This window comes from Bemisia tabaci, chromosome 3, assembly GCF_918797505.1.
Source record: "Bemisia tabaci chromosome 3, PGI_BMITA_v3".
Classification (NCBI taxonomy): Eukaryota; Metazoa; Arthropoda; class Insecta; order Hemiptera; family Aleyrodidae; genus Bemisia; species Bemisia tabaci.
This window is the reverse complement of record NC_092795.1, coordinates 56,406,512-56,432,956: the sequence shown is the minus strand read 5'-3', so window position 1 is coordinate 56,432,956 and position 26,445 is coordinate 56,406,512. Positions and strand designations below refer to the sequence as shown.

Sequence of the window (26,445 nt, the reverse complement as noted above, 5' to 3'; positions counted from 1 at the left end):
TATCTCTGCGATGGCGTAGCAAGGCGCCGGGTCCCACGGGACGTGGACGATTATTGGTCCCTCAGAAAAATTGAAAGCATTAGAAGCCTCTCACTGTTCGTAGACCCCTGGTAAAGGGTAACTGCCCCCCCCCCCCCCTCCTCTTTACCCACAAAATTTGTCTAGCCACGTGTACAAAGTCTCCGTTCTCCGAGTCGCATTCTCTCCTGCCCGCTCTTCACGAATTTACCACTTTTCAATTTTCTTGAAAAATCTTTGGTTTATCTATTACCGCCTCTGATTGGTTAACTCACCCACCGAGCACCGGAATCACTCAGCATTCACCAATTCTCAAATCGTATCATATTCAATCACTAAAATGTGCCTCTTGTCGCGAATTAGTTCAAATCCCAACGTTTACCCTGCACATAAACACCGAAGAGCCCATTTGCGCAACGGTGAACCTCAAAACGCCCGAATCGAGTGTGAAAAAAAACGTCAATGAGCTCGGCCCTGGACAGTTGGATTGGAAACGTAAGTGCTCTTCAGGTGCCAGGCTATCACCTCCTTCATTTTCTCCATGAGCCGCGCTCATGGGAGCTCAAATCTTGGAGCGAGGATACGAAGGTGGGCACCGCCCCTCGCCCCCCCCCCCTCCCCCTGGATCTGGGAGCGCGGGAAGGTGGCTTCCAATCAATGTCGAGTCGTTGCGGTGAACGTGGAGCGTTGAGCTTGCAGTTTCTTCTCCGGTCTCCGCGAGGATGTTGCCACGTCGTCGCGGAGCTTTTCCCCTGGTTCCTCGTCGGGGAATTTGGGGATTTTGCTGCGGTTTGGCAGCGCTGCTCTCGAGGTCCGGTTCTGGCGGCTTTGCACTTGACGTCCCGTCGGTCGGCGGCGTCGGGCGTCGGTCCCGCGTGGATGCGGCGTCGCGTTGCGTCACGATTCCTTGCCACGCAGTTGGGAGTCCGAGCCGAAGGCATCGTTCCAGAGACCGTTGCCGAATCAGTATGACGTACTATCTTCGCAGAGACCAAGCATAACTTTCTTTCCCCCAGAGTACCTTTATAGGGTTGCCACAGTCAGGGAAAATCGGGAAATGTCAAGGAAAGTCCCAGAAAACCTGGAAATATCAGGGAATTCTAAAAAGTCAGAGAAAACCTGAAAATGTCAGGGAAAATGATGGAAATGTGAGATAAAAATCGTTGGCTCACCTTTATTTGCAGCCGTGGGTTCGACGTTTCGAACCCATTTTCACTTTGCCTGAAAACTATTTCTAAGAATGTCTTGTTAACCATCTGGCATATCTTCAATTCTCAAGGAATTTCACGAGAATGTGTCATGGAAATCAGGAAATTTATGAATGTATGTACCATGCATTTGTCTTCACGTGCATGTGTATGTTTTTACGATTGAGCCAGTAATTGTAGTTCCTAAGTCCATTTGATCAGTAACTGTTAGTCACCGCATGCAAGATTCTTATTCTCTGATCAAAATCAAGTGCCTCCATTCATAATTTTTTGCCGGACGAATCATTTTTGCTAAGTTTTCATTCAAGAATAATGGAGAATAAAGATTTTTGGACCGTTGACATCCAACACGATTCCTCTCATTTGAATGGGCTCTTTGATCGTCTGAATCAGCTTACAGAGTCTCTCCCCCCGACATTCATCAGTCGGCATTAATTTGACGAATTTGATGCTCAACAAGTTGCCTATCAATCATCATCAGGCGGAAAGAAGAGTTGACGCCCGAACTTACTTCTGCCTCACTGGATTACATCGCTGAATCGTTAGTGAGGGATCTTTTTAAAATGCCTCTGTTCGACACTCGTCATTCAAACTAGACTACCAAACTGAGGTTAAACAAGTTTTGAATTGATCTCCTAACTTAATATTCGCCCCACCCGATTTTATCACTTGAATTCCGAGTGTGGAATATTCGTAATACATTTCCTCTCTCTTTCTCTCGTTTCTTTTTCCAACTGTGGGACCCGTATCAGAAGCGGATCCAGCAATTCGGCAACACCGGGTTTCCTCCATTTAAACCTATGTTAAATAATCGATTCTTGTCGGAGCACCTGGCTCATCCGAAAATCGATTCTTTTCCATTGGTTTAAATGGAGAAAACTCGTTGTTGCCAAATTACTGGATCCGGCAATGGTCCGTACTTCGCTAAGCAGCCGAGCGTTAGTTACGGCCGAATGAAGCCGCCCATCAGTCGAGCGTGAGCTTTCTGATTGGTTGATTTCAGGTTACGTTCACCCGATTGACGGCCGACCGTTAAGCGACGAAATTCTGCCATGCTAAGGAAGAACGCCGTATGTACATTCGAGAGTTGTCAAATTTCCCCGGATATAACATGCAGTTTTCAGGAAAGCTGTGCATAGTTTTCCTTGAAATCTTGAGATATTTTAGATTAAAGTGTGTACACAATTTTCTGAAAAATCTGAAGAAAAATATTTTACAGTTTCTTTGAAAATTCGTGTTTTATCGGAGGAAATTCGGCGACGCCTGATGGCTCATACGACGTTCTTTCTAGAGTCCATTTATACTGAGAGTCAAGACAATGTGAATCCATTTCTGATTGGTTCCCGTATTTTAGGCCCTCACAGTGTCACAAACGGGAATCAAGATCACATTTTCACCGATTGCAAAGATTATAATCTGGAGTTGACCAGGGACTTACGGATTCGGCAAGGAACAAATTGAATAAGAGAGGGAACGGAGAAAGGAATTTGAGAATGGGCCGATTAAAGATCACGAAAAACGTTCAATTTCTGTAATCCTTATTCCCGTTTGTGACTCAATGAGGGGGTGTTGTCTTGACTCTCTGTATAAAGGGACTCTAGTTCTTCCTTAGCATGGCAGAATTGGACCCGGGACGAGGGAGCTTATTTTCGGCGGGAAACGGGACGGCAGCCGCGGATGATGATCCGGTCGTCGAGTCATTTTTGTCTGCGGCTCGTGGAAAACTAAGTGTAGCGTGAAAGCATTTTCGCGGTGAGCAGCGCCGACACCTCGACGGACCCGGGGGGCGACGGGGGCGGGAGGCCAAATGAGGTGTGAAAAGGGCTCCCGGCCGAATTGCGCCGCGCCGCGCCGCGCCCGGGCCTTTGAAGCCGCGACCGGGCTGGAGACAGCTCGAATCCCCCGGTCCCGTTTCGGAGTTTGAGCGTTTCAGCTTACGCGCGGCCCCTTTCAGCCGCTCCGTCCCGTCAGGAAGACCATTACCTCCCGCTCGGCGAAGGGATCCGAATCCGCGGCTGAAAGGAACCCACCCACATACTGCCGTGCTGAGGAAAAACGCCGTATGAACCTTCAGGCGTTGCCAAATTTTCTTTGATAAAACATGAATTCCCTGGTAAACTTATGAATATTTTCTTTCCAATTTTTCAGATACTTTAGCTCGCAATTTTACCTGAAGTCCCTGAAAATTTCAAAGAAAAGTATTCATAACTTTCCTCAAAAATGAATATTTTATCGAAGGAAATTTGGCAACTCTCGAATGTTGATACGGCGTTCTTCCTTAGCACGGCAGCATAAGCTAGGGATCGAGCCGACGAGCCCAGCGCTTTTTTCCTTAGCTCGTAAACCTGTGTCGATTATCGATATTTCTCCATTTGACGCTGTGGTAAATAATCGATTATCAAAGTGTTGGTTTCGAACACCCTATATGTCGATCCTTTTTCATCGGTTTGAATGGTAGATCAATCGATATCTCGCAAAGCACTGCGGAAACCAGCGCGCAGAAAACGTTCCGTAATATCGGGTCGCGATCTATGCGATACGCAATGTGCATCTTTTAACGCATCTCTCAGGGTCGTATTCATAGTCGGTTCTTAAAAAAGCCTTTCCTTCGAAGGTCCAATTTGGTTTACACTGTGATTATATAGAAGCTTTAAAACATTGTAGTTTAATTTAGTATGTTACTCAATTAATAGAATTTACTTTTCTAGATCCTTTCGTACTGTCGAATATCGTAATTTTATAATCAGAGAATATTCTTGGAATATTTCTGTATCTCTGGGCTTTGTGCCACCTCTCAGGCGGTCTTTTAGGCATTTTCATCCGAAGAAGGGGTTGTCAATTCTGGAAACATACCGTTACAATTTCAGGAACATTTTACCTCTGCAACAATACTAGGAAAAAGTCGCTTGAATCTGGAGCCCAGACTTTTACTAACATTGACAAGAAAAAATACTTTTAATTCAATTGGATTTTTCCTTGAATTGAAAAGCCGAGCCTTTTCATTTAGGCAGATTTCCTTTTGATTCAAGCAAAGAGTCCGATTGAATCAAGAGTATTTTTTCTTGTCAATGTTTTTAAGAGTCTGGATTCAAGATCCAAGCTACTTATTTTTCCAGTGTAGAACTCTCTCCTACCTCACCCGCGAACCGGGAAAGTTACTGAAACCCTCTCTGTTGAGTCTGCGTTTTTCTCAGGAGACTCGATACATAATTCGTCGAAAAAATAAAAGGAACGGAGTCGAGTTTGTGTGCGTAGAGGATAAATTATTATCCCGGAGATCGCCGACGGGAGTATTTTCGATCGCTAAGCTCCGGTTATTCGCCGCTTGCTGAGCTCCTAAGCTCGGGAGCTACGGAGCTTTTTTGCCCGGGCAGGATGGCCTGAAACTATTCAGCGACGACACTTTCACCTCTCCCTCAACGAGGTCGTCAAGAGTCTCAGAGAAAAAATGCTGTAAAAGTACTACAGGGTGTCTAGCATCAGGAAAAATCGGAAAATATCAGGAATTTTGGCCGATCAGGAAAAAATCAGGAAAATATCAGGTAAATCGGAAAAATCGGACGTTTTATCAGGAATTTTTCTTACGCAAATCTCCTCAGCGGAGAAAGTCTTACTGCTTTTTGCCTACCGTGCCAGGAATCGAAGGAAAATATCAGGAATTTTCAAAATGGAATTTTTAGGATTTTTTTATACAAAATCAGGAAAATATCAGGTTTTTTCAAAATTTAAACAATACTAGACACCCTGTAATAATGTATAGGACTCACTTGCATTTTTTATTTTATTAAAAGTGAGTGCGTTTTGAGGGCTCTACCCTCATCTTCAGCGATAACCCTGAATTAAAAAAAAAATCCCTAAAATCCTGCACCAAACTCGGTACTACCGGAAATCAAGCACACACTCTCGGACGAGATTTTATTTTTTTTCTGTTAGTCACTTTTTAAAACTTACCCTGAAACTTTTTAAAAATGTTAATACTGTCAATTACAAAAAAACACTGTCAAATTGGACGCGTTTATGTTAGAAGGAATCAGAGACGGGTGAGAAAGAAGGATTGTGCTCGTTAGTTGAGGGCAGTAAGAATGAAAGGGAATTATAAAGCGCCAGTGACGTCAGCGACGACGTGACGACGGGGAAGCCCACGAAGGAGTCTTTTTAACTCATGAGCCCTGGCCCCAACGCTTTGTTACTTGCGCTTTGCTCATGAGTTTTTGGCGCTTGGTGCCTTTCGATTAAATTTCATCCCACCTTGTCATTTTACCAAAAGTAATATCGTCTCCTTTTACATTGTTTCTTATGCAGCTCTAACCAGCGCAGCCCGTCTTTCCCACACGTCTTTAGTTGTTTTTAGCAGAAATACGTCCAATTCAGTATGACAGCAACTGAAGAATTTGTTTAAAATATTTTGGAGGTAGCTTGGCGGTTTTTAGCGGGAACTTTGTGAGCGAATCATTTTTCCGGCGGGAAAATGAGCGATGGAAGGGGTGTCAGGCCGCGCGCCTCCCATTTTTCTCTTATCAGCCGAACTCCCGACCCAGCCGCCGGCAATCATCTTATGTTGTTGTTCTTTTCGGGAGCAGAGCCTCTTTGCCCCAATTTTCCCGCGCACCCCGCGAGTAATCGGGTCCCCGCCGTCGTTCGTCGCTCCCACGCCTCCCCCCCCCCCCCCTCCACCAGTGAAAGGCGCAAAGGAAATCACAACTCGTCAACAGCTCCGTCAACTCTCGCCTTCGGCAGCTTTCGGAAGCTTCCAACTAAATTGATGAAGGGGCGAAAAAACAGAATCACCGTATCCTTACCATTTCCAAGAGAAAAGCGGGTTTTAAAGTAGAATCAAACACTTTTTAAAATGTAACAATTTTTATTTTTTCAAATTACCATTTTTTCCGATGATGTCACCGAGGATCACCGATGAAACCTGCCGAAGACATCAGCGGTGACGTCATTGATGACAATGCGGTGGCAGATTTCACCGCCAATGATTCTGTTTAGAATCAGCCCAATAGTGTTAATAGTGCAAATAGTGTTAATTTCAAAGGCAGGAGTAGCGCGAGTAACAAATGCTAAGACCTTTTCTGGCGAAGATTCAAAAACGCAGATCGGAGGAAAGATAATGAAAGAGATAAAACGATTTTTTTGAAGGATTCTTTCTCAATTTTGAATTGGTCAAGGAAAAATTGGATTGCATTTTGCAAAAAGGAAGCAAGAGCATTCCATTGTCGCTAAGCTTGCGCAACCTTGTTTACCTTGCAAATATAAGCTGATCATCTAAAGAAGATCCATCTTTACTCTCAATAAACTATAATTCATGGTGAAAATTACCTTTGTAAATTCGATTATTTGCATGATTTCAGTTATTTTGTTGCAAAGAATGCAAGTTGCACAATCCTAGCAACATTGGGATGCTCTTGGTTCCTTGTTGCAAAATGCAATCCAGTTATTGACCCGTTCTCGAAAATAAATATTTTATGGGGTTCGTGGCAACATGGTTACGCTCATATTGCGTTTTTCCATGAAGCGTCTGCATTCTAGCCGAAGAGGTGCGAGTACTTATGATTCACGTCATGAGGACGACGGGGGAAAATGAAAGTCGGAAAAATCCAGCCCACGCGATTTTCCCTGCGTCTGAGTCTTGAGCCGCCCGAGATGCTCACGTTTCATCTCGACGAGGAAAGTCTCCGTCAGCCAATCGTGACAGCCACCTGCACTGAGAAAAAACTATGGTTTATAAACCTATTAGAGGTAAATATGGAACACCTATAATAGTCGTAAATAAACTAATGATTCTCGGTCTGTGAACCATACTGAGGTCTCTGTACCTAATTAAGGTACCCCGTACCATAACTAAGGTATATGTGCTATTATTATATGTAGAGGTACTACTATTAGTGGTGTTCCATATTTACCTCTAATAGGTTTATAAGCCATAGTTTTTTCTCAGTGTGCGCCGAGCAATTCCAGGTTTTATCCACCTGAAGTAAGAAGTCGTAAAGTCGCTAAGCCCCGCAACGGAATGAGTCAGTGGGAGATGTCTGACGAAGCATGGAAACTTTAAAAGCTTGTAACTCTGTCAACACCAAAAGTTGAGGTTTTTGTATAGTGGTCTCGTTGGGTTTTTCGTAAAATTTTCTTTTAGAAGCACCCCTTAAATTGTTAAATTTGACGAAAAGAAGACCAAAATTTGCAGTTAAAAACAATATATCCATGTCCGACCTCTTCAGTTGAATTGGTCTTCTGTGGGATGATAGTTGAAATGGATAGAGAAAGCTATAGACAAAGACAACGAAAAGGATATGGAGGGATTTTCTGCTGATGGAGGCGAGTGTTTGCAAAGACAAAGGATTTAGGTATTAGACTAACTAACGGCAACTCGCGAGAGACCCGATAGTTAGTCAATCATTTTCTCCCTTAGTCTATAAGAACCACCCAAATTAACCAATAGGATCGCTCCATACTCCCGATGTCTTCTTTGTCTATAGCTTTGTCTACCCATTTCAAGAATCAGCCCGCAGTGCGCCCTCGCGCCTCGCCACTCTATCTCATGTCGTGTAGAATGTGGAAAGAACGGAAATCGCCAAAATTCATGTGAAAACGTAAAATATTCAAGGATTCATGGAATTTTTGGAGGGTTTGACGTTAAAAATAATGAAAACTCCTCTCTTTTCGCTGTGGATTATATTTTAATTTTGAATTTGGTAGTTCGCGTCTGCTTTGGCCCGATTCAAAATAGTAACATTAATGAAAATTAACTTAAAATTAATATTAATGATTTTAGATTTTATTAATGAACTATATAACCACCAAAGTATGTAAGTAAACGTAACAAAGAAAATAAATAAAGAACATTAATAAAATCATACTTAATCTGTATATAACTCAACAAGTATTAATCATGGAAGAATAACCCATTGCATTCTGTAATAAAACCCATGATAAGCTCATTGCGTAGCATACCAACTTGGTTAGGTGTGTTATTTGAAGATATTTTGGTTTCTTCCAGGTTAGGCCCAAATGTTTGGTCCATACAACGAGGAGAGGGAAAAAGCGCGAATCGAAGTTGCGGAAGTGTGCGTGGAGCTGGGGGTGTAGTAGTGTTCTCTGCCGGTATGACCTATATTTATCGAGGGAGAGAGGGTTCATCGGGGGAAACGGGGGAAAAATAGCCGAGTTGTTTACCCGGTGGAATTAATTCATCTTGGTTGGTTCACCGCGAGTGCACCCCCGACCCGACCCCCGCCAGCCGCTCGCAACGCTCCCTACCGCCGTCGGATGTAACCTTTGTCTCAGACGATGATCTTTGGTGCCGGTTCCGTGACACCCAGGGGGTTGATTACGCAGATGCCAGAATCACGCACGCCGAACTTGGCAGCTGAATGTGGAAGTCAACAGTCATCGCTCAACGGCTGAAAATTCGCAAATTCGAATTATTTTCATCCAGATGTGTATCAAATCTATTCGAGTAGCTCAGACAAATCAGACATTATCCGATGTTCGCTGAGGCATTTGATTGACAGAGTTTGATTTTGCGCGACACGCGCAAAATTCAGGCATCGGGCCGATGACTTCCACATTCAAGCAACTGTCAGCTCCCACATTCAGCGTGTGATAGCGGCAAGAGCCATGGGCTAGGGCCTAGCCCAGCCGCTAGGCTATAACGTTAAGGACGAACGCCGCCGTATGAACATTCGAAAGTTGCCAAATTTTTCCGGATAAAACAAGTATTTTTGAGAAAAGTTACTCATATTTCTACTTTTGAAATTTCCAGATATTTTAGATACAAATGAGAACAAAATTGTGTACACAAATTTGAGGAAAAATATTCACGATTTCCAAGAATATCCTGGTTTTATTGAAGTAAATCTAGCAAGGTCCAAAGGCTTATAAGGCGTTTTTCCTTATCACGGCAGTAGGGCAGGGCAGTAGTATCACTTCCAAAGGCGCAAATGAAGATTTGAAAGTAGAGAGTCGTTCGCGCAAATGATATATCCCTTGAAACGGGAGAGAAGACTTCCAAAAAAACTGTATCTATGTCTGAAATCTGATTGCAATGCACAATGTTGATATCGCGACGTGCTACCATGATTTGTAAAGCAATTATTTGTGTCAACGTGGTGTCTACGTAGTAATGACGAAGAATTCAAGGATCTATGGTCAGTAGGATCCTCGCAGTACTGCCCGCCGAAGCCGTTCCGGCGCGGTGCGTGCACGGAGGCTCAAAACGCCTTCGCTTTTGTGCGTATGCAACACGGACATCCATGGAGCTCGAATAGTTGCATTCAGGCGTTTTAATGGACTTAGTTTACGAACTGAGGGCGTTTTGCTTGTTTCTCCTTCAACTTTGTTTAATTCCGTGCGCGTCATTCCATCGCTTTTAACGTAGCATTATGAAAATCTTAAAATTTACGAGACTCGAGTATAATTAGACAGTTAAACTTTGGAAATAAATCCGTACAATAATTTTCGGTGATTTATCGCACATCATAGAACAAGTATAGCACTTGTTATTTTGAAGAACTTGAGGTTGAACTAAGATCTAACATATCTTAACTGTTGATAAACCTGTAGTAGATTTTCTTTAGTATTCCGTATTTTTCTCTCAGTGGAATGCCGTTTTGACCTCTGGGAAGGGTCTAATCCCAAAGTTGAGCTGTTGAATTTTACTCAAGTTCGGTTTAAATTGTCCTTTTATGATACTGCGTTTTAGAGGCGTTCTTTGACCTGTCTTACTCTCAATGTTAACCACACTGCCGTGCTAAGGAAGAACGCCGTACGAGCCATCAGGCGTTGCCATATTTTCTTTAAAAACAACGAATTTTCAGGGGAAAAGTGAATTTTTCACCTCCGATTTTTCGGAAGATTTTGTTGGAAATCTAAAAAGTCTGTGAAAAAGAAAAAACATTTTTTTTTTTTTTTTTTTTTTTTTTTTTTTTTTTTTTTTTTTTATTGAGAGTTTAGTGGCTTCTATTCCTTTAGGAATCTACAGCCATCTATAGGCACTATTTATTGTCCGAAGACATCAGGGAGTTTGGTAGACATCCATGCTCGGGCTTACAAATTTTCACGGATTAAGGCCGAGCGAATTCTGCTTACAGATCCACTCGTCAGTTCCAAGGAAAAACATTCATAACTGTCTTGAAAAATAGATATTTTCCGTGAGAAAAGGCTACATCGGAATGCTCTTACGGCGTTTCTCCTGAGGACGACCGCATAATTGGCCCACGAAAGGATAGGTTTGAGGAAGGACTTTAAAGGTCTTAGCGCTATCGCCTCTTGAAGGAGCGGGAGCTGGGACCTCCAGAATGACATTTTGTGCGCCCCGACCGAGACCACTTGACATTTCCTCGCTTCACGAATGCGAGCCTCCCCGCCCAACCGCCACGTACATACGGCACGACGCCGCTTCCTTTGTGTCCGACTGAATCGTGTCATGTGCGTATTTGCTCACGCTGAGAAAGGCAATCGCAGAGCTCGTACCATGGATTGTCTCTCTAAAATTTAAGGGCTAATCCGCACGGTTGATTGATGACGTCATCTCACAATTAGTAGCTCTTTTTTAAGTTGGCAACACTGTTTTTCTTCAATTTGAACAAAATTATGTAAAACAAAGGATTTTCAGCGATTCTTCAAAGTTGCTAACACTGTTTTTCTTCCATTTGAACATAGTTATGTAAAACAAAGGATTTTCAGCGATTCAGTTGGCAACACTATTTTTCTTCCATTTCAACATAATTATGGGAAGCAATGGATTTTTGTCTTGCCTCACCTAAAATCGGCACTTTTAATGGATTTAAATGGAGGAAAAACAATATTGCCGGAAAAGTTTGAGCCTCTGCCTCTTTTCGGTGAAAGGAGGGTTTCTGGCGGTCTGGAAAACCTGGAAAAGCTGCAAATTCTGAGGAAGGGAAAAGCCTCGGAAAGTCGGGGCATTCGTGGAAAAAGTGTACAAAAATGAAATAATCCACTGAAATTCTGCCGGCTGGAAAGTGAAATGAAAAACCATGCAAAAATCCTCACCAAAATATCAGATTTTCTTTGATAATTTGATAATCTTTTGGTTGCCATTATTTTCTTTCTGACGAATTTCATCGAATATTATACAATTTCATGATACCTTGCATCTCTGAGCATGGCAGGGAGAAAAGTAAGTTAACGTGTAAATTTGGGCACCACGCCCTTTCATCCCCAACCGGAGGGTGTTTATAATTTAACCGAGATGAAAATGGAACGATGATTTTCTGGCATCCGCCCGCCGCACAGTGGACGGAGGCCATCAGGGAGGTCAGACACAAAATTTTTGACTAAAACTGCAAATTTTGATGTTTGTTTCGTCACATGTTAAATTTTAAGGGATGCTTTTTGAAGAAAATTTCAAAAGAAACGCGATGAAACCAAATTTGGAACCTCAAATTTTGTATAAACGGAGCTATAAGCGTTTAAAGTTTCCAAATTTTGTCTGACTCCTCCTATTAACTCGATCCATTGTGCGCCCCGCTCTCACGAGTCTCGTTTCCGCCTTATCGCGAGCGCTTCCGTTTTTCCGGGCGCGAGAAAAATTGAAAATAAACCATCAGATATGGTAAGTGACCCTTTTATAAAGCATAAAAAAATTCGCTCTCTCGCCCGACGCGAGGTTACGAGCGATCTCTGGATAGTTAACTCCATTGCCGTTCGCTTTATTTATTTATTTATTTTTTTTTACGACCCCAGAACCCATTGCGTTTGATGTAAAGAATGCTCTTTCAGGGAGCCTATGTTCGGATGGGCAACAACAACCCGCGGAAAAGCTATTTTGGAAACGCCTCGAAGGCGCAGCGATTTGATGCGCCAACTCGTTAAAAATGAAGTTGATACATTTTCAGGGTTGCGAGCGTTACACAGTGGATCGAGTCAATAGGAAAAGTCGGACAAAATTTTGACACTTTAAACGCCTAAAACTCTGTTTGTACAAACCTTTGAGGTTCTGAAGATGGTTCCGTTGGTTTCCTCGTGAAATTTTCTTCTATGTGCGTCCCCTTATAATTTAAAATGTGACGAAATAAACATCAAAGTTTGCAGTTTTAGTCAAAACTGTAATTTTCGACTTCTCTGCTTGACTCGATCCACTGTGCGTCAGGCTAAAACTGGTAAAACCTGGACGAGTCTGGGAATGGGCATCATAATCGTAGGAATTTTTTTATTCGAAGCGTCGCGTCGCAACAGAAAACGTTTTGTATTTTTGTGAGGTAAAATCATGTAGTCGAGGTGTTGTTCCCTTTATTTTCAGGGAATTTTCGTTCATATTTCTTGTGGCCAAGTCAAAGAAGTCAAAAAGGAGTTGAGAAATTTTAGCCATAATGGTCAGTGATTTTTTTCGGCGCTATCAGGGAAAAACGAGAGAGAGTTAGGGAATTCTGACATGCGTTTTCGGGGATATCTTGTCACTGAATCCAAGGAATTCCAGGAAATAAGCAGGAATTGTTGATATTTGTGATCCGGGGATTTTCATCATTTTTTACGATTTAATTCTGATTTTTCCCCGCGACAATTTTTGCTGCTCTAACCTGATCATAACTAGAGTATACTAATATACTTGCTTTGTTGTGTTGCAGATTGACTATCCAGAAGTTGCAGGGGCTCGGACTGGATCCAACACCCGCGTCCCGGCCGTCATGGACCGGGGCGTCAGCTTAGTCTTCGATGAAACCGTAAGTATCATCATATAATTCATTTAAAAAGAAAAAGAAAAAAAGGAAATTTGCAAAATTGATCCCAAGGTTGCGAAATTAATTCAATTTTCCACAGAAACTCGATAAAAAATCACGTTGACTCGTTATGTAACGCTTCGCTCTACACCCCCTGAAACGCAACGTAGAACCGGCCAAGAGCTTCACCCCCTTGGAGCGTTACGCAATTTAGGGACGGCCCCTTTTGCCGGAAAATTCGTGTGTTATCAAAGGATTTTCGGTAAAGTCCCAAGGCGAGGGTTGCCAGTCAGGGAATATCAGGAAACGTCAAGGAAGTTTAAAAATTCAGGGAAAATTTGTGCGATCACCCTTATTTGCTATCTGGAAGGGTAGTCTCGAATAATAAATTTTGCCCGAAAAATATTTTCAATTATATCTTTTTAACCACCTGTCATTTCTCGAATTGTCAGGGAATTTCACCAAAAAGTGTCAGGGAAATCAGGGAAATGTCAGGGAATTTCATTTTCGAAATTCTGTGGCGACCCTGAAAGGCTCATGCGGTGCTCTTCCTTTGCACGTTAGACTTTTCCTTGGAACCGGGAGTTCTTCGAGAAGCTCCCGGCAACAGGAGCCCACTTAATCATCATCATCATCATCCCCCCCTCCCCCCCCCCCCCCGCGTCGAGACCCATTTTTGTCTTGTCGTGTCCTCATTTGTCGCGACTCTCGCAGTTCAAAAGTTGGAGTCGGAAAGTTGGAAAAGTTGAGGTCGAGCCGGTAAAATTAAGCCCGGGAAAAGTTGGAGGTCAGTTTGACTCTCCCTCCTCCTCCTCCCCCCCCCCCCCACACTACCCTCACATTTGTTTATTCTGCGATTCTGAAAGCGGTGTTGTCGATGCAAGATGAGCTACAAGAGCTTGCCCATTTTTTTATTTATCTCGACGTTCGAAGACCGCTAACTCTCAGAGCCATGAAGGGTGGGGGGTGTTTTACTTGTACAGTCGGTGAACAAACTTCCAGAGCCGCGCCCAAGGCGGGCGAAGTTTTATTTGTTCTTTTCCCGCGGACGGGTTCAATTTTCAGGGAGCCATATTTTAAAGGCGGAAAACTAGAGCAGCGGTGCGCCCGCCCCTCGGAGGGACTATTCGCAACTTTTCAATGCCCTCCCACTTTCATTGAAACTATCTTTGAAAAACGATCATCCCGGAGCATTTCTAAAACTTCTGCCAAAATTCTGCATTCTACCACCTAAATGAGTTCCTTGAAAAACTTAATGAAACCTAGAGAAATCATGAAATATCACGGGCACTGCTGCTCCGCCATCACTCGAATAACAAAATAAAATGTATACTAATGATATTTTCTTGTATGATTACAGTTTGGTACAAGGCCGGAGTTGTACCAGAAGAGCAACCGCAGCTCGCACTCTTCGGATACGAGCTCAGCTTACTCTGGCAGTGATACAATGACAAGCGTCCACAGCTCTGTAGAAGCAGACGAAGTCGATCTCTCCGGTCTGGTCGAATCAATAGTCGACTCAGATGAAGAAGATCTTGGAGAGAGCACAGATGTGAGTATTTAATTGCTCAACGAATTACTTTTTTGCATAGTTTTAAGTTGGAAATGCCATGTGGAGACGATGGCTTTTAAGAAACTAAAAATTTGACACACTTAATGTTAAGCGTAAGCCCCAAGCAGAGTGAGTATGAAGATAGATCATAAGTCAGAATTCAATTCCACTCTTTGTGTTCGTCAAATTCACCAATTATTGTAGAATAAAAAATTAATGCATTTAGTCTCTGATGTAATTTATCTGAAAATTTGTTAATATATACTAATGAAACAAGTTTCTACTTCCTGGGGATATATTTGTTGAAAGTAGACCAAGAAAAATCAAAGACTGTTTCAAAGTCTGACGCCCACAGACCGGAGCCTGGAAGTACCTCAATGAATGTTTTCATGAAAATAATGATTTCGTATTCATATATCAAGTGGAAGGCTATAAAGCTGCATTTTTGAATGATAGCCTGCAATTTTTGTTCATTATCTCGCTAGTTTTAAAATTTCACCCTTAATTTGAGCAATAATTTGAAATATATCTTTTATTGAGAAACACAGGAAAAAATAGATGGTGCTATCGATAAAACCTTCTGTTCACAGGGCTCCTGCAGTTTTGTTGTTACACTTACAGAATTTTTCTGTTCTCACAACAGAAAAATTCTGTAAGTGTAACAAAGACACTGCAGGAGCCCTGCGAACAGAAGGTTTTGTCGTCAGGACCATCTATTTTTTTCTGTGAATGATGACCGTCCTTTACTGAAATCAGTTTTGCAGTTTTTTGAATTGGGACGTTTTAATCGCAACCAATTGAAAAACTTCCTTTTATCCTTCAAGATACTAATTATTTTTGCCTTCTGTTACAGAGCCTTGCCGTGCGAGATACTGTGCGAGAATGCTTGGAGAAAGATCCTTCAGAACGAACAGAGGATGATGTAGAAATCTTACTAGAATTTACACAGCATCTCAAAGCATTCACAAACATGACCTTAGCTGTGCGCCGAGCGCTCTGTAGTGTCATGGTAAGCATCGAGAATCTTTCCTTCTTGTCTGTAGACTTTTAAAAGCAAAGAATTTTTCTTCTTCCTTTCTTTTATTAATTCAACTTTTTTTTTAAGAATTATTAAAATTAATTTTCTTTAAAAAAAATCATATAGCTAAATTTTTTCAATTTAGATCCTTCCTCTTGTGTAAAAAGAAAAATGATGATCACATGCACCAAGTTTTAAAATAGCAACAATAACAGGGTGAGAGAAACTTCGATCTCATCATTTTGTGCAAGTTCCCTGAAGAAGGTACTTAAAAAGTTTATCGGATTCTAGGAAAAAATTAAAGGAATACATTGAAACTTCCTCAATTATAACATGCTCCCACTGCTTCTTGACCTGAAAAGTCCTTCAAGCTGGTTGAGATCCATTAAGATGAGATCCTCAATAATACTCGAGGTAAACTCAATAAGTCTCAAATGGAGTGAGTTCAAAGGTACATTGCAAAAGTTTGATCCAAATAATCATACAAGTGATTCAAATTGAAGTTTGACTTCAACGCCACCCTGGATAAAAATGAAACAGTTGACTTTAATACTTTAATTTTTAACAGGTGTTTGCTGTGGTTGAGAAAGCCGGTACCCTGGTTATGAACGATGGTGAAGAACTGGACTCCTGGAGTGTTCTTATCAATGGCCACGTTGAAGTTGAACATAGCAATGGTTGCACTGAGCAGCTCCATCTTGGTGATAGGTGAGTCTCACGTATTATATCTTTATACTGCCGTGCTAAGGAGAAACGCCGTATGAGCCGTCAGACGTTGCCAAATTTCTTTTCATAAGATACGGATTTTTGAGGAAATCTGTGAATATTTTTCCTCCAATTTTTCAGAAAGTTCCATTCACAATCAGCTCTAAATTCTCTGAAAATTTCAAGACAGAATACTCATGGCTCTCCTTAAAAATGAACATTTTATCAAAGGAACTTTGGCTACTCTTGAATGTTCATGCAGCGTTTTTCTTTAGCATGGTAGTTTAAGTCATCGTATTCATTAATAGAAAGGGAACTCAAATTTCATGAATTTATCCGGTGTGAAGAGTTGGCAGTTAGAGATTTGTAGTTGTTGAAAAAAGAAATTCACTCTGCAGTAAAGGAACAACATAGGTGGAAAAATATCATGTTTAGTCGGTAAAGAAATTCGAATTCTTAACAAAAAAGTTATTTATTTATAGAAGGATAGATTTCTATCCAATGAGGCATAACTGGATTGTATTTAGCTAAAAGGATCCAATGCGATTACAGTGTTTTCAAAATCGTGCAACTTCTTATTTTCTTTTAAAACTACCTACATAATAAATGTACAGTATTAAAATTTAGACAAGTTATTTTCCTTCAAAATTATCCATTAATTTTTTTTTGTGGGAAGCCAAAACTATTTGCTATTTTGGGAGATTTTTTTGAATAATTATGAAGGAGCAACATTTTTACAAGGCTGTAATCGCGCTGGTTCCTTTTTGCCATTTGTGATCCAACTGAAAAAAAGTAGGAACTGCTAAAAAGCTGAAAACAATACCATGGTTTTATCATGATTGAGGACTGTGGAGTAAAAAAGGCGATTCTTAGTTTCAGTTTTTAAAAATTTCCTTGTTACACCTTTACACTCTTAATAGGTATGATAATGCTTGTAGAAATATGGAAACATAATGAGATATCCCTCATAATTTAACAATATCCTCAACACAAATCTCATATTTCATAATCCAGTAGTTTCCCCACAAAAAATTGTTGGTGGGAATTTTAAACTTTGTTACAAAACTGCCCTTTTCACACCCAAGTCCTCAATTACCGTACCTAAGATGGATATGTTGCAGGTGTTTTGATTTTAATATTCTGGCTGCAAATGTAAGATGCCAGTCCGGAGGTCCAAATCATCAAATTGAAACTTATACAATATCTGCATGGTATTCTGAAAGTTTTCAGAACTCTCCAAAAGCCTTCAAATGTATCAAAATTGAAGAGCTTACTAGCCTTCTTAATGGCACCATGATATTAAAGAATGTGTTGGACAAAGCTAGGAAGCCTCCAAAAAATGTCTGTGACAATCACCTAACTTTTTTCCTTTTTTTGTAGTTTTGGCATTTTACCAACAATGGACAAACTTTACCATCGTGGAGTAATGCGAACAAAATGTGACGATTGTCAATTTGTATGTGTAACACAAACCGATTACTACCGCATTCAGCATCAAGGCGCAGAAAACACCAGGCGGCACGAAGATGCTCAGGGACGACTCGTTATGGTCACAGAGCAGCGAGGCGCTTTAGACCAAGGAAGAAGAGGCCACGTTGTTATTAGGGTTAGTTGATGGAGTTTCTGCTTCCTTAATTAGAGGACAAGTTACCCAGAATTAATTTTTGTAACTCCTGACCTTAATAAAACCTGAAAAACCAAAATCAATTTTTTATCGCCAGTCAGTAAAATATGAACTATTTGTATTCTAAATGTTTTTCAGACATTCCCTCAATATTTCTTTTAAATTATGAGGCAAATTTTAATTTCGAATACTCAAGGGACAGTTTTAAAGAAGCATTCTTTCTTCATCCTGAATTTTTTTTCCCACCCAAGTTCAACAGTATTTTTAAATCTCTCATCAGAATCTAAGATGTTGTATCTTTAATCGGATGCACATGTGGGGTGTTTTAAAATCCAAATAGGGGGAATTTCTATTTTGTAGAAAAATACCTAAGTATGATGTGAGTGAAGTTGAAAAGAAGTTGTTTTGTCAAGATAAAATGAATTTGATGGCGTTCCAGCTGATACCCTTCAATATATTACTTAATAGTTGAAAAGATCAATCTACACAGTTCAGTCGTTTCCAAAGATGAGTTTCTACTTTTATTTTTTGTATTTTCAGACATTACTGAAAATTTTTTGTTTCTTTCTGTCTCTTTCAGGGAACTCCCGAACGGTTAATGTTACAATTAATCGAAGAAAATTCCGTGATAGACCCAACTTATGTTGAAGACTTTTTACTCACTCACCGTACCTTTATAGATAGTTCTATTTTAGTAGCCAATCAACTTTTACAATGGTAAGCATGTATCATCAATTGTTTCTTTTTTTCCTTTTAAAATTGTATGATTGTAGCTTGCCGTCAAATCATAGTAACCAAATAGGATTTGAAAATTTTCTTCAATTGTTTATTATCAAAGATTAAGACTCAATGTTTATCGACATGAAATATGAATGGAATCATGAAGTTAGACCCAGAATGGTGCGATAGTTATACTGGCATTCATAAGTTTAGTTATGTAAATTAGCAATTGAAATCATATCGTCGGAGTAGGTCAAAGTTTATCACAACTCTGTGTCATCATATTGTCAGCCATTCATTCGAGGATTTCAAATTTTTCGCTGTAATACTTGCCTGTCCATTTCACCTAAGTTTATGCATTAGTCATTATTTATCTCACCCTCCTGACCTGGGTTATCGCCATAATTAAAATAGTCAGAAGTTTATTATCCATTTTCTGTATTTTTGAATGATAGTTGGATTTTTTCATTTTTAAATTGTGTAAATTAAAACTCAAAATTTAATTGCACACATTTTTTCTTACAAGATGAGGGTGGCATTGGGTTACTTTCTACTTAGTGATCTTTTTTTCAAATTTTGATCAATCCCACCGATAAATTAATAGAAATAATCGAAAAATAGCCGTATTAGTTCTTCTTGCTTATTTTTAATCGGAGAAGAAAATTTGTTACTTTTTTCTCAGAATATTGTGAAGAAGTAATAAGACTTTGATCTCAAATTTTATTGATAGCCTAGCTAAGTCAAACATGTTGCTTGAAATTGATTTCAAGTTTGAGAGAAAAAATCTAAAACACAGGAACTCCCAGGAGTTAACCGTGACCAGTTTAACTTAAATTACGCTCACAGAAACTCTGTCCCCTAAAGGAAATGTGACAGGGCATTGTCTCAAGTCGATTAAAATTTTTTATTACTTTTGCCCTTGCAGTATATTTTGAAAGGAGGGCCCCGTAGAGGTTCTCTTTCAGGAAGAGGTTAGAAATACTTTAATGCTGATTATTAAATTCTTCTAGGTTTGAAGAACAAAGTGCGCGAGATCGCGTGACAAGGGTAGTCTTACTATGGGTTAACAATCACTTCACTGACTTTGAAACGGATCCAATCATGATGGAGTTCCTGGAGAAGTTTGAAGCTGGTCTTGAGTCTGAGTCGATGGACAGTCAACTCAGATTGCTGAACATCGCATGTGCAGCCAAAGCTAGAGCTAGAACAATTACACTTGCACGACCTTCGCGAGATGAGGTTCTTCATTTTTCTGTACTGGGCGGCTATGAACGAGGCTTCGGAATCTTCATCTCTAAGGTATGTTACCTTGTAGAATTTACATCCATACCTTGAAGTTTTCAAAAAACTGTCAGATAACTTGATACTGTCACTCTCGCTTTTTCCCCTCAACCCTCTTTTATTTTTATTTTTTGTTTTTTTATAGAAAAGACAAATGAATAAAGCTATTTTCAAATAGGTCCAATTTTTCTCTGCAATATGTACCAATATTTCTCAAACACTCGCCCCTCAAAAACATTCGTCGGCTTTTTGTGCGGTATCAACATTAACAAATATCTTATGAGGAGACCCACTTTCAAACATTTCTGAGTACATAGTTGCAGTTGAGGTGTTGGGGAGTTGGGCTGACTGGCGGAGGTGCCCTCAAGAGGCCTGAGCACTGGCATTGCAGCACTTCCATGCCATGAACCATGGATCATGGACCCAATGCAACAAGACTTATCACACTCACTATCCCCTAAGTATCTTAATTCTGCGAGTTGCGTTTTCAATAAATTTTTAAAATTTTCTCAGGTTGACAAGCGGTCTAAAGCGGAAGATGTTGGTTTGAAACGTGGAGATCAAATTTTAGAAGTAAATGGTCAAAGTTTTGAGCATGTTAGTCATAAAAGAGCACTGGAGGTGTTACGAGGCACCACCCACCTTAGCATCACCGTTAAATCCAATTTACTAGGTAAGTGTTTCTGACAAATTCTTCCTTGCACATAAGCAGTAGTTTTTATGAAGTTAAAGCAGCAAGCATTTCTTTAAGAACTTGATAGAAGTTTCTGCATTTGTTATATCATTGTTTTCTCCCTGATCAATAATTTTTTTGCAATTTTGCGGAACTTACCTTGCGTTTTACTGGTTAAACCAGACTGACAATCATAAGTTCAGGGGTCATTTCATTTAGAGCATCTAGGATATTTGAAATGTGATGTTCCATGTTGTGGTTTTAAGTGTTTAACCTGTTCCTTGCACCTGTAACAGCTGATATAAGGAATCAAAGCAAGGGTCAATCGCCTTAGTTATGGTTTTTGGGACAATAATCTGAACTGACTGTTGACTTTCTAACTTGTTAACCTCCTCTGTTTCAGTTTTTAAAGAAATGTTGTCAACACCTGACAACTCTCCGCGCTCAAGAGGCGGTCGAGCAAAAACAGCTGGAGAAATAGCTAGATTACAAGCTGATCCTCGGGCACGGGGGGACCACCACACGCATGCACCCATGCCTCCTCCTCCGCCATCACCCAGCGCCAAGACACCTGCGCATAAATCAAGCTCCGGCGGTGGTTTCATGACTCTTGGCCCAAAGAAACGCCTGCAGAAAGCACTCATGAAAATGAACATCTTGCCAAAGAACATCATAACGGACGTTTGCGATGACAGTTCCATTCCCCACCATCAGACGCACAATGCCTCCCTGTACCAGCACTCGCACTCCAACCCTGATCTAATGTCGATATGTTACGACGACTTGCGGACCGACTACCCAGAACATGTGTTGAAGGTCTATAAGTCGGATCAAACGTGCAAGTACCTGTTAGTTCACAAAGAAACAACAGCTCACGAGGTCGTCATGTTGGCACTTCAAGAGTTTGGTATCACGGAACCCAGTTCCAATTTCTCTTTATGTGAGGTCTCAGTTGCTGAGGGTGGAATCATCAAGCAGAGACGCTTACCTGATCAGTTGCAAAATTTGGCAGAAAGAATAGGCTTAAGTAGCAGGTATTACTTGAAAATGAATGGAAGCACGGAAACATTGGTGAGCGATGACCTAGCAAGTGAACTGGTTCGGGAGAGTCAAGTGCACTTTTTACAGTTGAATGCAGTGGAAGTTGCCATTCAACTGACGCTTCAAGATTTCAGTATCTTTCGGCAAATAGAGTCAACGGAGTATGTGGACGATCTTTTTGATTTGAAGAGTCGCTATGGAACACCAATGCTGTCTCAGTTTGCCGAACTCGTAAACCGTGAAATGTTTTGGGTGGTGACGGAAGTCTGCTCAGAGCACAATCTAGTCAGGCGATCAAAGATTATCAAGCAGTTTATCAAGGTATGTTTTTCGTTCATCATGTAGTTGTAGTCTCCATCTGATCTGCAAAAATCGTGAATTGTGAAAGCCTCAAGCTGCATGAAGCTATTGTCTCAATACTTGTGAAACTCGCCTCTTGTACACCAGTTTTTACAAGTGAAAAACTTCAGCTTGCAGGAGACTCATTCTAGAATTATATTTTAATGATATGATATCTCCAAACCTGAACATTTTACCATGACACACAATTTTAGTCCTCAATACGGACAATCCTACAATGGATCTTCTCACCGTCATACGAGTGTCTTTTTGCCCTCTTTTTTTTTTGTACTTGGACCTAAAAACTTTTTTGTATCTTTTTAGGAAGTATACCTTTGTACTGTGCATAATCAGTGTTTTTGCCTAAATAAAACTAATAATTGACCACATTTGTCAATAAATAACTGGTGTCTCTGGCTCTCAATAGAAAATTCATATGTGCCTTTAGTTTGTCCATGCAGATAAGTGGTTCATATGCAAGCCAGAAGTAGTAGTTTGTAATTGCAAAATTATATTTTATTGATTTCTCAACTTTATGCTGAAAAAAAGTGTGCACGACATTCTCTGATGTTTGAATCTGAACTGATCGATTTTGTTGCAGGTGGCGCGTCAGTGCAAAGAGTGTAAGAATTTCAACTCTATGTTCGCAATTATCTCCGGGTTGGGCCATGGAGCTGTTAGCAGGTTAAGACTATCATGGGAAAAGTTACCGAGCAAGTACCAGCGATTATTTAGCGATCTCCAAGACCTAATGGATCCATCGCGCAATATGAGCAAATATCGGCAGTTGATCTCTAGTGAACAAACTCAACCGCCAATCGTAAGTACTTGTATTTCTCACCTGTCAGATCTTCCACCTCTTTTGATTTCTCTTTTCTTCTTACTCTCAGTTATTTTTAATTTTTTTTTTTTTAATTGATTTATTGTATCATGCTTCCATTTAATTTTAATTCAGTTCTTTTTTTATTTGAACGATTATTTAAAAAATCTAATTTTCTAATAAGAGGAAATTATATAATAGGCATAATAATTGTGAGAAAGATTACCTAGCATTTCTATAATGTAATACAAAGACTGTTCCAAAAAAACCTGGATTGGCACGGTGTTTAAAAAACTAATCAACCCACTGAGCTGATCTCAATTTCATTTGAAATAAGAAGTAGAAATCAATTGTTCAAAACCAAAATAAGCTTTTTCAAATAAATATTGGGCGAGTTATGATAGCTTAAATTAACAGTTTTTTGTACTTTCCATATTCAAACTACTATATCTTGGCCAGTTTTTGTTCAAATAACATGATATTGGTCTCGATTGATTATGTTGTCTTCTTCATAAATGACCTGTACCTGCAAAGTAGGTTTTTCAGTTTTTTAATTGTTACGCCAGTCAAGGTCTTTCTTAGACAGCCTTTGTACTTTTTTGCAAAATCTGACTTTATCTTAGCAATTTATACATGAATGATGACTAAATGTCCTCGTGTTCCTTACCAGAAGGCTGATTATTGAAAGTTTGAAGTAGCCGATGAAATCCGATGTATTGCCTGGTTCAGATAGTCTCGTGTTGTAATGCCGATATAGTTTCAATAATCTGGCTGCAGGACACCAACACAGCTCAACCAAGCTGGGGCAGTCCGGAGATCATTCTCTTTCCTTCTCTTAAATCTATATAATGATTGGATTAATATCTGTCTACATAATTAATTACATAGTCATTCAGTAACTATCCACAGGAAGATTGTCCGACAAGATGAGGAGCTAATCTTCATCCATATTAATCTATTATGTCACTCCTATACAACCTTAAAAAGAGGGAGGGAATGACTCGAAATAAAACATGTCTCATCAATTTCTAACGGGTTTTTTCGTTGTTTTTTTTTCACTCACAGATTCCATTTTATCCAGTGGTGAAGAAAGATCTAACCTTCATTCATTTAGGCAACGACTCACGAGTTGAGGGTTTGATCAATTTCGAGAAACTTAGAATGATTGCAAAAGAAGTTCGTACTCTGACAAATATGTGTTCATCACCTTATGATCTCTTAACGATGTTAGAATTAGGTAAGATCGTGCGTTTTTTCCGCATTTTTTAATAAATTTTGTTTACTTTTGTGTACACATGAGTTGTATCATAAATGCATCACTCATTTATACTGTATTTACTTTTAAAAGAGGGAGAGGGGGGATAAAAGGAACACTAATGTATGGTCGAAATATTGTAAGTAACAGGATTATATGCTGATTCCACACTATTCAAAGGAAAAATCAAAGCCTGTCACATATGAATTTGAAGTTTACTTAACTCTCTACTGATGGTTCGCTTAAACAATAGATATAAGCAATCCCAACTTCAAGAAGAAAGCCTTTGAATGATCAATTTTTGGCAACTTTGTCCTCTCGAATAAATACCCTAACTGCTATGCATAGAAAGAACATCATATATACACTCGTATATTGTGGAGATATCGAACCAATTTGAATTTTGGCAATATTGGAACCACATTTGTTTTCGAATGAAGGAAAGGACGGAAAGACCAAATTTCTAACAATATTTCCCATTCCATCGAATTCTCGACACCGTGAAGAGTATGCAGGCATCCTAAGATATGAATGGCTTTCTCAGATTACCAGTATGTAAGTACCTCTGATTTTTGACAATGATCTGTTTTCAGGAGGTCAACCACCATCGAGTGCGATGGTAGCGCTTAATCAGCTTACAACAGGAGCTGCCATTGGACAACAAGGTGTTACAACTGTCAAGCGGCGGAAAAAGTCTGCTGGCGCTCCCAACCCTAAGAAGATGTTCGAAGAGGTTAGTTGCATTCTCCTTATTTGTGCAGTACACCTAGTACACGTGTAACTTTTCTTGGGTTTTTTGTCTCAAGGAAAGCAAACGGAATCCATCTAGATTAGGTGCCAGTTAAGTTAATCCTCGGATCCAATGTATTTTGAGACCTTTATAAATAAAGAGCTTTTCAAAAGATGTATTAATGATGAAACTGGGGGTTCGCAAAGTTCCAAAATACGGATGTCTGCTGTAATCCAATTTTTTGGCCTCTTGGTCTCATTTCGAATTCGCCTCACAACCAAGTATCTAATTTAATGGCGAAATGTTCGATTGTACAATATAATATTCTAACCCACTCTAAGGAAGTATTGAGCCAAAAAATAAAAAAGTTGTATATTTTATAATCGACCCAAGACCTAAGATTTGCCCTATGTATGAGGCAAACCTAGGAACGGAAGATCAGGCATTTTATGAATGAATCTGAACAACGACGTAACCAGGCCTACAAGGTTAATTGGGTTAGCATAAGCTATTTCTAGCTGGATGTTTTTTACTTCTCAACAATTTTTTAATCATCCTGGTGAGCTATGTTTAATTTTGTCCTCAGTTGTTCTGCATTAATGAAGTGGACTATTTTAATTTTTTTAGCAGAGTGCCTAAAATGCTTTTGCCTCAGTTAAAGTATCATTTGGATCACATTTTGCAAAAAGGAACCAGTAGCATTGGAATGTTGCTAAGATTGTGCAACTTCACCCATTGCAATATAAACATTGAAATCCTGAAAAAATATGAAATTTACATGGTAATTTTTGTCCCAAATTTACAGTTTTCATCGAATAAAGTAGAAACAATTTATAGATAATGAAGTTCTTCTTCCAAGACAAAAGAAACTGCACAGTCTTAGCAACATTGCAATGCTCCTGGTTCCTCTTTGCAGAATGCAATCCATTTAATGCGTTTAAAAGGCTTTGAAATTTCTCTAAGAGCGCCGGAAGTTGATGAAATGAATTATCTTCATGAAATGTCAACAATTTCATTTGCAATTAATTTTTTCAGGCCCAAATGGTGCGGCGTGTTAAAGCATACTTGAACAAAATGAAAGTTGTGGTAGATGAGGACAAGCTACACGCTTTGTCGCTGGAATGCGAAGGGAGCGGAAGTGGAAGCGGCCTCGGGCCGACGCCAGGAAGCGTGCCCATTCGAAAGCGACACCCATCACCCACCCTCTCCACGACTAGTTCGACCAGCTCCACCAGCGAAGGCAGGAAAAACAGAGCCCCCAAATTCGGTGAGTTTGAGATGTATTTCTCCGTGTCTGTGTTGTTTTTTGCCCATTTTGCTCTCGCTGGGAAATTGGGAGGCCATTCTGGGATATATCTGTGGTTTCCCCCTAATGAAGTGTCAATATAGGCGATTTTTAATAATGGTCCAATATTAGGCACATTGACTGTCTCACCATTTTTCAGTCACTCCTGAAAACCTGGCTTGATTGAAGGCCAGGAAAACAAGCGAGAAAATACAATATATTATTGAGAAACTACAATGGAAAACCTTGCAGTCAATGTGTAGATATATTCATTCAAGGGTGTCAGTTTGGGTGCTTTTTCTGGGTTTCTTGTTTTTTTTTTTTGTTTTGTTTTTTGTACCATTTTTTATGAGGAAAAGTATGTAAGATAATTGACAGTCAAAAGTTGCTTTTTTTGACAGGGAGTCTTATACAGGAGTTTGTGTGCCAAGGGTATCTATCTAAGCTTATATTTTCCAAAAACATTATGCCTTTTATGTTTCTCGATTATTTTGG

At 40.0% G+C, this 26,445-nt stretch overlaps 1 protein-coding gene across 8 annotated transcripts in view; it reads left to right on the top strand.

Annotated features, from left to right (window-relative positions):
- Positions 1–26,445, top strand: part of PDZ-GEF (PDZ domain-containing guanine nucleotide exchange factor) — a 227,190-nt gene that overhangs the window by 186,954 nt on the left and 13,791 nt on the right. For all 8 annotated transcript variants that reach the window (XM_019047035.2, XM_019047033.2, XM_019047030.2 and 5 more), the window contains 13 exons: positions 12,815–12,910; positions 14,268–14,459; positions 15,313–15,468; positions 16,046–16,185; positions 17,563–17,788; positions 18,387–18,523; positions 19,537–19,825; positions 20,321–20,480; positions 20,884–21,842; positions 22,462–22,680; positions 23,746–23,917; positions 24,529–24,668; positions 25,701–25,932. In XM_019047035.2, the coding sequence (XP_018902580.1) occupies positions 12,815–12,910; positions 14,268–14,459; positions 15,313–15,468; positions 16,046–16,185; positions 17,563–17,788; positions 18,387–18,523; positions 19,537–19,825; positions 20,321–20,480; positions 20,884–21,842; positions 22,462–22,680; positions 23,746–23,917; positions 24,529–24,668; positions 25,701–25,932 (3,118 nt within the window). The remainder of the gene's footprint in view (positions 1–12,814; positions 12,911–14,267; positions 14,460–15,312; positions 15,469–16,045; positions 16,186–17,562; positions 17,789–18,386; positions 18,524–19,536; positions 19,826–20,320; positions 20,481–20,883; positions 21,843–22,461; positions 22,681–23,745; positions 23,918–24,528; positions 24,669–25,700; positions 25,933–26,445) is intronic.